The sequence below is a fragment of the Erpetoichthys calabaricus genome, chromosome 13 (assembly GCF_900747795.2).
Source record: "Erpetoichthys calabaricus chromosome 13, fErpCal1.3, whole genome shotgun sequence".
NCBI lineage: Eukaryota > Metazoa > Chordata > Cladistia > Polypteriformes > Polypteridae > Erpetoichthys > Erpetoichthys calabaricus.
This window is the reverse complement of record NC_041406.2, coordinates 109,053,785-109,066,644: the sequence shown is the minus strand read 5'-3', so window position 1 is coordinate 109,066,644 and position 12,860 is coordinate 109,053,785. Positions and strand designations below refer to the sequence as shown.

The following is a 12,860-nucleotide window of genomic DNA, read 5'->3' as shown; positions in this document are numbered from 1 at the left end:
CCAGTAATTTACATGGTTAATGAAGATGTACCATAAATTTTGTTAAGAGATATGTTAACCAAATGTGTCCAGAACTACTTCTACTGATGCTGTACATGAATCAGGAATAATAGTGTGGTTCCAGTACTGTCTGAGAGTTTATAAAGTTTTTTTCCCAGTCTGAGTGTTGGAAAGCTGCGGTGGGCTGGCGCCCTTCCCGGGGTTTGTTTCCTGCCTTGCGCCCTGTGTTGGCTGGGATTGGCTCCAGCAGACCCCCGTGACACTGTAGTTAGGATATAGCGGGTTGGATAATGGATGGATGGATGGAGTGTTGGAAAGTCTCAAAACATCTGAATCAAGTAGGTGCCTGACAACTTAATTCATAATTGTGGTCTTGGCCTAGGTACAATTTATAGTTTTATGAAATCAAGTGATATTTGATTTTTAACTGAATCGCACCATACTTTGCAAAGATTAATGAGGAGTACATCTTTCCTGTAGCTGATTTTCATTCTTTATATGGAATTCTGATTGAAATATTGTTTTCCCAATTCTGTTTTAATTCACTTGTGGGTGAACTTTTTGATAGTTAACTTATTACTCATATTGTTGATATAGAGTAGTAAGGTATAGAAATATTACTTATACCTTCATTATTAAAAAAGAGAATATAATTTTTACTATAAATAAAGAAGGAAGATTATGAAGGCCTAGTAGGTACCTTTTAATATTTTTTTACTCACATATAATTGAAGAAATGGTTTACTGGAAGATTAAATATTCGAAGGTTCAAATATATTATCAATACAGAAACTTCAACATATTTAAAGCATTCTAACTCACTGGTGGAGCAGTGGTAGTGCTGCTGCTTTGCAGTAAGGAGATTGTGGGTTCGCTTCCCGGGTCCTCCCTGTGTGGAGAGCGCTTTGAGTAGTAAGAAAAGCGCTATATAAATGTAAAGAATTATTATTAAGGAGGGTTATTAAGATGATTGCCAAGCATGGGTTCAATTGATGGTAGTGTCTCAGACTTGAATTGTCTTCTATAATGGTACCATATTGTGAGTAAGTATTGAACCACCAAATTCCTGCTCAACTACAAGATGTTATTAGTAGTAGGAGGTGCACTGAGGCAAAGCATACTGCATATAAAAAGGAGTTTGAACAGAATTTCCTTTACATAGTTAAAGTACGCTGATACAGCTTCATTCTTTTCTGCTTCCCTCTAAAGTCATAGAATTTTGGACTGCAGTCTTACAGTATGTGTGGCCCAGTAGCAGAATTGGAAGTTATATAGTGCCTTGCCCTCCTCTGCTTAAGATATCTGTGATATTGATTTTTCATCCATTGCATCTTTGTATTCCAAATAAAGTTAGTTACAGTAGTTACATTTAGAAGAAGGATTTATCAATATATAAAGGAGTAGTTTTAGAAGATGTTCATTTTAACAATATCACCTATCCCAGCTAATGTAAGGTGAAGAGGTGACTATATGTTAACCTCTGCCAGGGATGCATTCATATTTTCTATTATTTTTAAAAAAATATTTACTATTATTTTGGTGACACCATATTCTTCTGATTAAATGACTTACTGCTTTGTATATTCACCTTTAATTCTTGCCTTGCATATTGGATTGTTGTTGTTCATCCATTTTGATTTACCATTGTCAAGCCCATTCCAGTCCTATGTCAAACCAACTCAGGGTAACAGGAACTTTGAATTTTCTCCTTTGTTGCTACTTCATAAATAGTATTTTTGATTTTTCTTTTTATTTGACCTACAACTTAATATACTGTATGTTAGGTGTTTTCAATTTTTTTAACACTGATGTTGTAATTAAGAAAAATAAAATACATCTGCCCCAATATGGAAGTGTAAGCTCTTCATTTTTCTAGCAAAACAGCTAAATGAAAAACTTCAACAAAACTGATCCTTTTAATTAAAAAGTGTCATTAAACTTTTAATGAATGGGTCGAATTTGTTATTTCTTACCTGGAAATAATTTTCGAAAGTACCAGCCAAGAGCAGCATACAAAATCGAATCAATGAGAATGAGCCAAAACAACCAGCCAAAAGTATGGACTTCTCCTTTAATCTGAGAGGAGTAGATGTTGCTCCATTGAATGCCTAGAGAGAAGGCAGTGGACAATTATTGTAGATGCAACTTAGACTATGAGAAATACTTACGGTAGGTATAGAAAATTAACACAGACAGCACAGAGACATCTTAAGGATTCTGTGGCAAAGCGTTAAATGAGAACAAATTCAACCCTTTTGGTGGAATGCATAACAACACATCCGTCAAACTTAACACATCTCACTCTTCAATGAACACCATTCTTAGAGCAGGGCACAGTGGCAGTGCTGTCCTTAATGGGAAAGTTCCTCTTCATCCAGGACTGGGGCTTTTGAAGAAGCCATGGTGTGGTTGCCAGATTTCTGAAGAAAATGTGCAGCACCTTAGCCAGAAAGTTGAAAATTGGAAGATGGTTCACCTTGTACCACAACTAAGGCCCAAATTCTTTTTCACTTGGGTGCTACAACAAACTGGATTATTAAAGGCAGACACTTAGCTTCCAATTTTCGATACCTGTTTAATGCAATATATTCACCCACAAAGTCTAACACCTTGGAGATATTATTATCGTTGGATGCAGAAAAAGCATTTGAATGGTTGAATGGAACTACCTCTTTACAACATTGGAGAAATTTGGATTTATCCAAGTTCATTGATTGTCATGAAGTAGACTGCCAAACTACTGTAACTCTAAAGGTATTGTGCCAAACCTTAGATTGCTGTATTCTAAAGATTATATTTAAGAAGACACTGAATAAAAATATCTGTCTGAAAATTGTAAACAATGGCAAATTTTGTATTCAGCTGAATGAGTAAAAATGGCAAATTTTTTACCCTAATTTGTGACACTGTTTTTGTTGCTGTCCTGCATTGATTATGGATGACTCTTTCAAACTTTGCCTTCTGTTGTACAGGGAATGAGTGATACGTCTCTCTTCACTGGATTGTGGTGCGTGGGCACCATCATTAGGAGATTGTATGAGAGATGAGTAGTAGTGACATTCTATGAAAAATGGTAAAATATTTACAAAAATAAAGCAAACGAATGAAAGAAGAGAAAAGGAGAAGAAATCAGCAGGACAAACTGAATTGGAAAACACACTACAGCTATTTCAACAAGCTGAACTCCATAAACAATGTGGATCCTCACAACGTGGTAACCAAGGAATGGACAAAGCACCCTAGAAAGCCTATTGCACTTACATTTTGTTACAGCTTATTTATTTATTTAAGAGACCATTAAGACAATATGTACAGACCACCTCTAGTAGCTCTTTTTAATCTGTAGAATCAGCTATTATGGTGTATTGTTGAGCTTGCCATTCTGTGAATGGTAGTGAATCCATTAATCCTGCTTAAGAGCTTCATCTTCCCAATTTGTGGTTACAATGTTGTTCATTTAGTTACTAATCAGACCTTATGGCTAGAGAGTAGCATGTAAGTGAAAAGCTTTGTTCAATTTGTATAAAACTACCATCACTGAACTGACATGTTGTTCAGTTTCACCACTGCTCCCCAACCACATGCGCGAAACAAGCCACTCTTTTCTAAGGTAGGACCATGACCGCAGGAATTAATCCACTAATTCTCATCACAACCACATCATACTCAGCATACTGTACTTTCCAAAATGCTCCATTGTGTGCCAGAGTTCACATTAAGATGAGACGAGGAAGACCACATTATTTCCAATCAAGAGAGATGCAACCCTCATGACCTCAATCCAAAGTTGTGGTTACACCTTTATACACTGTCCATAAACATTAGGAACAGGAAAGATGACAGGACATTATCTTTGTAGAGACTTGTGGTCATTCTAAACAAAAAACTTATTAACTTAATAATAATAATAATAATACATTTTATTTATATAGCACCTTTCCCATGCTCAAGGCACTTACAGAATATAATAAAGAACGGCAGAATATACAGTATATAGCATTGTACAAACCAGATAAATAAATAAAGAAGATTAAGACAGTAAATTCTGAAAAACAAAAAAACAGACAACATAATTGATGGTCTAGCACACACACACAGGTTACATTGGCATCTTGACAGAGAAGTAAACTGAGCTACTTAATAGTTAGTAGCTGAATCTCTTGTTGGTGGGTACAGTGGAGTGTACAGTAAGGCTTAGTACTGGCTAATTCACTTTGAGTTCTGCTGGGACTGCATGTTATGGTGACTTATTCAAGACACCGTTACATTACATTTTAATGAAAAATCCATAAATAACACTGAACTTCAATTATCATTTGGGAACAAGATCATACAGATCCTTCTTCCTAATTCCAAATCCTTCAGATGTGTTAATTATTCCCCCGGTGAGCATTCAAGTCTATCAAAATAGCCATAGTGTGAACAGAAGTACAGAATACACTGAATCTAGAAAAGCTAAACACTGTGAACACACACAAACAACAGTTTTTCTCTCAATAATCAAACTCCAGCTGTATATCATAGAGCAGGAGGAGAATCTCCATGACTTCCCATGGCCTCTTTCTTGGCTAGATTCAGGATAGGAGAGATAGAGAAAGACTTCCCTCAAGCAAGATGTCTGCTTCCAGAGTCAATGCTGTGTGTAGAGATGATTCTGACCATATCTGGCAGTAATTATTCAGTCTTATTTATATAACTTCTCAAGGGCATATTTCCATTGCCAAGGTCTAACATTTACGAATCAGCCCCACACAGACCTGTTACCCATCTGGCTTTGCACCTGAGCTCCTTTTTTGCCTTGCCAGTGGTGAGCTCACATGGCAGCAGCTCCACATTGCTTCTGTGGGATGAGCTCACCCTGGCTACATGGGTTACATGATCAGCAGGTGCGTACCATTACACTAATTGCATTCTAGTTAAATGGAATGTGTTGTTCACGTTTATCCTCCATTTATTCTGCCAGAAAAGACAATGAAATAAAAGCCAGCTATTAATAAATAAATCCACATTTTTGCAATGAATTTTAGTCTGTCTATTAACTGTTATGTCTCTTGATGGACTGGCACCCTGTGCAAGGTGCTGGCTGGATAGGCTAAGGTCCCCAGCAGCCCAAAACTGGTTTAAGCAAGTTTAAGAATATTATGTTACATTACTTACTATGCTTCCCAGATCAAAGATATAATACATTGTTTTCAGATGTGCCAAGTTTAGCAAAACAGTTCTGTTAATTTGGTGGTACCAGTATTTTCCAGTTGGCACTCACAACGTATTGTGTTAACCCCTAAAAATTGCCTCAGTATGCAAGCAGCTGATGCTCTTTCAAAACCACTTAAATTTTCTATTTATTTTCCTAATGAATTAATACACTATAATTCTCCTATGAAACTTTTGAGCTACCCTAAATACAACTTATTTGCCTCAGCTGGCTGCCATTGTGGAATTATGTTTCTAAACTTGACATGAAGCCAGAATTCTGATACACATTCTCAGTTCTGCCATTCAGTAGCTGATTAGAATCTTGAGACCATCAATTCATTATTCTTCAAATTATTGTGCCAGTCAGTTTAAATGCTCAATGTATATTTTTTATTAACAAAGCTATTTCTTTAGAGCATATCCTGGATAAAAACATCTGTCAAAATAAAAGGAAACAATCAATTTCTGGGAATCACAGCATGAATTAGTAAAGATGTACCTTTCATTGCTGTGTTTTCTATAATCTGATAAATAATTTGTAACATACAGCCTGACTTGATACAGCAGCAATTGAAAGGCGGTCATTAGGTAAGTAAAATTGCAATAGTAAAGGTCTTATAAGCCTAGGGAGTGCAGTCTATTCAGTTTTGTAAAAACAGAGCCTAGCATTATCAGCAAATGGGTATTATAATTTTGATTCTTCGATATTTGTTTGTGTGCTTTTCTAAAGTGATTATGGTCTTCTGGGTTTTGTCATACATGTGTGATTGTTAGACGGTCTCAGGGCTCATCTGATGGTAATTCCACCCTGGGTGGAGGCATGGCACTGTCACCTAATGCCTCTCCTTTCCTTTTGCCTTCAGAATAGATGATCAACTGGCACGAGGAGCAGTACCATCACTTCTGGCTCCAGGGACCTAATCTTGCCTTTGATGTCATTTATGTTAGGTAGAATGCCTAGTGGGGGGGCTGGGCAGTCTCATGGCCTGGAACCCCTGCAGATTTTATTTTTTCTCCAGCCATCTGGAGTTTTTTGTTTTTTCTGTCCTCCCTGGCCATCGGACCTTACTTTTATTCTATGTTAATTATCCATCTATCCATCCATCCTCTTCCACTTATCCGAGGTCGGGTCACGGGGGCAGCAGCTTGAGCAGAGATGCCCAGACTTCCCTCTCCCCGGCCACTTCTTCTAGCTCTTCCGGGAGAATCCCAAGGCGTTCCCAGGCCAGCCGGGAGACATAGTCCCTCCAGCGTGCCCTGGGTCTTCCCCGGGGCCTCCTCCCGGTTGGACGTGCCCAGAACACCTCACGAGGGAGGCGTCCAGGAGGTATCCTGATCAGATGCCCGAGCCACCTCATCTGATTCTTCTCGATGCGGAGGAGCAGCGGCTCTACTCTGAGCTCCTCCCGGATGACTGAGCTTCTCACCCTATCTTTAAAGGGAGAGCCCAGACACCCTGCAGAGGAAACTCATTTCAGTCGCTCGTATTTGTGATCTCGTTCTTTTGGTCACTACCCATACCTCATGACCATAGGTGAGGGTAGGAACATAGATCGACTGGTAAATTGAGAGCTTTGCCTTACGGCTCAGCTCCTTTTTCACCACGACAGACCGATGCAGAGCCCGCATCACTGCAGATGCCGCACCGATCCGCCTGTCGATCTCACACTCCATTCTTCCCTCACTCGTGAACAAGACCCCGAGATACTTGAACTCCTCCACTTGGGACAGGATCTCGCTCCCAACCCTGAGAGGGCACTCCATCCTTTTCCGGCTGAGGACCATGGTCTCGGATTTGGAGGTGCTGATTCCCATCCCAGCCGCTTCACACTCAGCTGCGAACCAATCCAGAGAGAGCTGAAGATCACGGCCTGATGAAGCAAACAGGACAACATCATCTGCAAAAAGCAGTGACCCAATCCTGAGTCCACCAAACCGGACCCCCTCAACACCCTGGCTGCGCCTAGAAATTCTGTCCATAAAAGTTATGAACAGAATTGGTGACAAAGGTCAGCCCTGGCGGAGTCCAACTCTCACTGAAAACGGGTTCGACTTACTGCCGGCAATGCAGACCAAGCTCTGACACCGGTTGTACAGGGACCGAACAGCCCTTATCAGGGGGTCCAGTACCCCATACTCCCGGAGCACCCCCCACAGGATTCCCCGAGGGACACGGTCGAACGCCTTTTCCAAGTCCACAAAACACATGTAGACTGGTTGGGAGAACTCCCATGCACCCTCCAGGACTCTGCTAAGGGTGCAGAGCTGGTCCACTGTTCTGCGACCAGGATGAAAACCACACTTTTCCTCCTGAATCCGAGGTTCGACTATCCGATGGATCCTCCTCTCCAGAACCACCGAATAGACTTTTCCAGGGAGGCTGAGGAGTGTGATCCCTCTGTAGTTGGAACACACCCTCCGGTCCCCCTTCTTAAAGAGGGGGACCACCACCACGGTCTGCCAATCCAGAGGCACTGTCCCTGATGTCCATGCGATGTTGCAGAGACGTGTCAACCAAGACAGCCCTACAACGTCCAGAGCCTTGAGGAACTCCGGCCGTATCTCATCCACCCCCGGGGCCCTGCCACCAAGGAGTTTTTTGACCACCTCGGTGACCTCAGTCCCAGAGATGGGGGAGCCCACCTCCAAGTCCCCAGGCTCTGCTTCCTCATTGGAAGGCATGTTAGTGGGATTGAGGAGGTCTTCGAAGTACTCCCCCCACCGACCCACAACGTCCCGAGTCGAGGTCAGCGGCGCACCATCCCCACCATATACAGTGTTGACACTGCACTGCCTCCCCATCCTGAGACGCCGGACGGTGGACCAGAATCTCCTCGAAGCCGTCCGAAAGTCGTTCTCCATGGCCTCCCCAAACTCCTCCCACGCCCGAGTTTTTGCCTTAGCAACCACTGAAGCCGCATTCCGCTTGGCCTGCCGGTACCTATTAGCTGCCTCCAGAGTCCCACAGGACAAAAGGGACCGGTAGGATTCCTTCTTCAGCTTGAGAGCATCCCTCACCGCCGGTGTCCACCAACGGGTTCGGGGATTGCCGCCACGACAGGCACCGACCACCTTACGGCCACAACTCCGGTCAGCCGCCTCAACAATAGAGGCACGGAATATGGCCCATTCGGACTCAATGTCCCCCACCTCCCTCGGGATGTGGTCGAAGTTCTGCCGGAGGTGGGAGTTGAAGCTACTTCTGACAGGGGGCTCTGCCAGATGTTCCCAGCAGACCATCACAACACGTTTGGGCCTACCAGGCCTGACCGGCATCCTCCCCCACCATCGAAGCCAACTCACCACCAGGTGGTGATCAGTTGACAGCTCCGCCTCTCTTCACCCGAGTGTCCAAGACATGTGGCTGCAAGTCCGACGACACGACCACAAAGTCGATCGTCGAACTGAGGCCTAGGGTGTCCTGGTGCCAAGTGCATATATGAACACCCTTATGCTTGAACATGGTGTTCGTTATGGACAATCCGTGATGAGCACAGAAGTCCAATAACAAAACACCACTCGGGTTCAGATCGGGGGGGCCATTCCTCTCAATCACACCCTTCCAGGTCTCACTGTCATTGCCCACGTGAGCATTGAAGTCTCCCAGCAGTACGAGGGAGTCCCCAGAAGGTATGCCCTCTAGCACCCCCTCCAGGGACTCCAAAAAGGGTGGGTACTCCGATCTACTGTTCGGTGCATATGCACAAACAACAGTTAGGACCCTATTGATTCAAGTCTGGAATCAATTTCCCATTGGACTACAGAGACCTCAGGCTAGAAGTTCATAATGTGGCTCCTGGTATGTCTGAACACCTAAAATTTTATGCACCTTTAAACAACAGTTAGGACCCGTCCCCCAACCTGAAGGCGAAGGGAGGCTACCCTCTCGTCTACCGGGGTAAACCCCAAAGTACAGGCTCCAAGTCGGGGGGCAATAAGTATGCCCACACCTGTTCGGAGCCTCTCACCGGGGGCAACTCCAGAGTGGTAGAGAGTCCAGCCCCTCTCAAGTAGATTGGTTCCAGAGTCCAAGCTGTGCATCGAGGTGAGCCCGACTATATCTAGCCGGAACCTCTCAACCTCACGCACTAGCTCAGGCTCCTTCCCCTTCAGAGAGGTGACATTCCACGTCCCAAGAACCAGCTTCTGTAGCCGAGGATCGGACTGCCAAGGTCCCCGCCTTCGGCCACCACCCAGCTCACACTACACCCGACCTCCTTGGCCCCTCCCATAGATGGTGAGCCCATGGGAAGGGGGACCTACGTTGCCTCTTCGGGCTGTGCCCGGCCGAGCCCCATGGGTGCAAGCCCGGCCACCAGGCACTCGCCATCGAGCCCCACCTCCAATTAATTAGTGTTAATTAGTGTTCTCTTATTTTCATTTTTATTTTGTCTTTTTTTTTCTCTTTCTTCATCATGTAAAGCACTTTGAGCTACATTATTTGTATGAAAATGTGCCATATATTTGTTGTTGTTGTTGTTTCTGCAAGAAGCCATCTTAAAAGAGCCACCACCAGGTCGATGGACCTGCCTCTGGAAAGATGTATCGCAATGTCATCATTTGCTGATTTATTTTCTGAAAAATTTACTTCAACATCTTAAATTAGCTGGGTTTCACTTGTTGTGCCACAAATCTTCATCTTGTCTATTTGTTGTCATTTACAGTGTCTTTTTAGGGGTTTTTGAACCCAAAGAATCAATTTCCGCAGTTTGCATTTCACCCGCAGTCTTTATTAAAAAAACATTTTTTACGTTATCTTTTAACAACATTTTGTATTGGCAATGGGTTTGCAGATTTCCAGTAGTTTGTTACCTAGGTAATGTTTCCCACAATTCAACGGGATGTCTCAATGGTGACGTATCGACATAGCTATTTAAGGAACGCCTTTTTTAGCACTAATTTATCTGAGTTTGGATAAAAACATGTAAATTCTTTATCAATTGTTTCTTTAAATTTTCTGGCTTAAAAACTCTACATTTTGACTATGATTTTAGGTTTCCATGTTTTTTATATTTTATTTTTGAAAACCATGATATTACAATAGCATTCTAATAATCAAACATATACTATAATAATATCATACAAGATATAACCATTTACTTTTATTTAAATACAATAAAAGCAAAGGAAAAATGAAAGAAAAGCATAATATTTTTGAACCCCACCCAAGAGAAGGAGAAGAGAGACACCAATAAAAAGAAAAAAACTCATCTGTTTTATTTTTTCTTCTTCTTGAGAAATAATACAATTAAAAACATTAGGGAGTCAATTGCAGACTCAGCAAGCATATTCTAATATAACAGTAATGAATTCTTGCCATGTTTTAATAAAGATGTGGACATATCCTCTAACATAGACTGTGATTTTTTTCCAATTTGAGATAATATAAAATGTTGCTTATGGGTTATAGATGCTAGGTTGGGGTACATCCTGTTAAGTAGGATAGGTCTATGTGCTTGTTATATGGTATAAGATATTACATTCAATTTTTCCATATGCACTTTGATGCCATCCGGGATCACACCAAATTACTGTACAAGCAGCTGAGCACACAGTATGTCTATCAGGAAAAGATCTGCAGCAATGGCAGTGAAATCTATTGCAGCAACTTTGGTGGAGAGACCTGAGGTGCTGTGTTAAGTGAGAGGCATATGAACCACCTTTCTTTGAGGACCAGAGGTCTGATTGTTACTAGTACTATTTATCTGTATGTTAATTGGTGCAAACAAATGTATTTCTTAACTGTGTTATGCAAATTATCCTGGCTTCATAGCCTAAATCTTGTTAATTTAGTCTGGCACTGAAAAGTGAGCTGCTCATAAGCTAGGCCCACTCAAGCCTGTTCTAATAAATAACATTATTCTTAGAAAATTAAAATAGTGATGTCAACGGTGTGGAATAATAAAAATTTGAATCAATATATTAAATAATAGTTGAACAAAGAATCTTGGGCTGAGGACCTTTTGACCTAGTCCAAGGGAGGGGAAGAAGGTTTCGTGACTATGCCTTAGTGCAATGAAATTTTTGTACTTAGATAAACAAGTCTAAAATGCCTTGATGATTACTATCTGTGTGCATTTGGGTGGATGGAAAATATGTTATTATGCAAACCAGCTTATGCTACGAAAATGTATATGTATATATATTTGCGAGTATAAAAGTTATAAGAGCATTAAGATTGTTAAAAGAGGAAAACCATTACCTGTATAATCATCTTAACAAAATAAGTATATTACTAGTTTGTATTGATAGGCTATGAATTAATTGTTTATTAATAAGAATTACATATAAAAATTAAGTGTGTACGCAAAGCTGAAAAAACAAATTTGCAACATTTCTGTCAAACTGCTGACCTTTTAGTCTGTACTCAGGAAACTGTTAATCTTAACGAACATCTAGGATTGTAAAATCAACAGCAACAGGCTTTTTCACTTCTTCTTTAGTGGTTGAACAAATGTGTTGTAATTTTTGGGCATATTACTGAATTGTGTAACCTTGTCTCGTGATAAGCTATCTCTGTAAGATGTAAAATTTCTGTTATAAAAAGGAAACTCACCCCCCCAAGATTGGGCTACTGTTGGTGACTGTCAGTGACACTAGATGACAGGGCTGGAGTGGTCTCTCTGCCACCAAGAATAAAGAAATTGCTTTTTTACTCTACATCTACTGTCTGCCTGCTATTTGCCTTCGTCCACAACGGTTATTTAAAAGAGAATTTCCACAAAAGTGTTCCAAATACAAAAGTCAACCAAGAAGACTGGATAGGAAAATCAAGGAAAACAAAAATAACAACAGTATTAATATCTGCAGTAACTGACTACTTTGCTGGGTGTGTGGTCAATGACTCAACACCTTGGCGTCTTTTTCCTCCCACCAGTCGAGCTCTTGTCAATAGCTTACCTCCCATCTCCAAGCACATTAGTGGTATGACCGAAGAAGTGTTTCAGTCTTACCCAAGAACCACTTCCACATTGTTTTCCTGGACCATTTTCAGGATTAGGAATTTCCTCTAAAACTCCTGGGGCTGTCCTCCTTGAATTTTTCCTGACTGCCCCAGATATCCTTATGTTCCTGAACCCAAATGCATACTAAATTGACCAAGCAATTTGACCAAGCAACTTGACAGAAGCCTGCGTACTATTATACAGTACCTAACATTGAGCCATGTCGGGCCGCCCCATTGTGACCAATCTGATTGTGAACTCCTAAGACTTATCCCATCTCCCTATAGTTATTTCCATACTCTTAAAATTAAGAAAAGTAGAGCATTTCCTATAAGCTTACTCCTTACCGCCCCCTCACATGAATCAAACCATTTTCTTGGCCCTCTGTTGTAACAAATGCACGACCTCACATAGAATTCCTTTACAACAGGTACTTGGTAAAATTGTCATAAATTCAGCAAGAATATGGTTCCTGTCAAAATACGATACAGGGGATTTCCAGATATTTTAATGCCTTATCAAATTTATGTGTATGGTGTTTGTTTACACTGCAACAAAACCTGAGTGTAAACATATTATTTAGTTCAGGTGTTCTGTTAAAACTTTGAATAAAAGTTAAACTAAAGGTGTTTTTCTAATAAGGAAGAGATGTTTTTCTTAAAGTTTAGGTATACGTTAGTAGCTTGATAACTTTGTTATGCATATTAATATGTAGCAAGT

General features: G+C 41.2%; 1 protein-coding gene across 1 annotated transcript in view; it reads right to left on the bottom strand.

The window, feature by feature from the left end:
- LOC114663796 (ATP-binding cassette sub-family A member 13-like) overlaps positions 1-12,860 on the bottom strand; it is a 488,511-nt gene that overhangs the window by 394,252 nt on the left and 81,399 nt on the right. Inside the window, exon 17 of the mRNA XM_028817717.2 lies at positions 1,974-2,108. Coding sequence (XP_028673550.2) covers positions 1,974-2,108 — 135 coding nt within the window. The remainder of the gene's footprint in view (positions 1-1,973; positions 2,109-12,860) is intronic.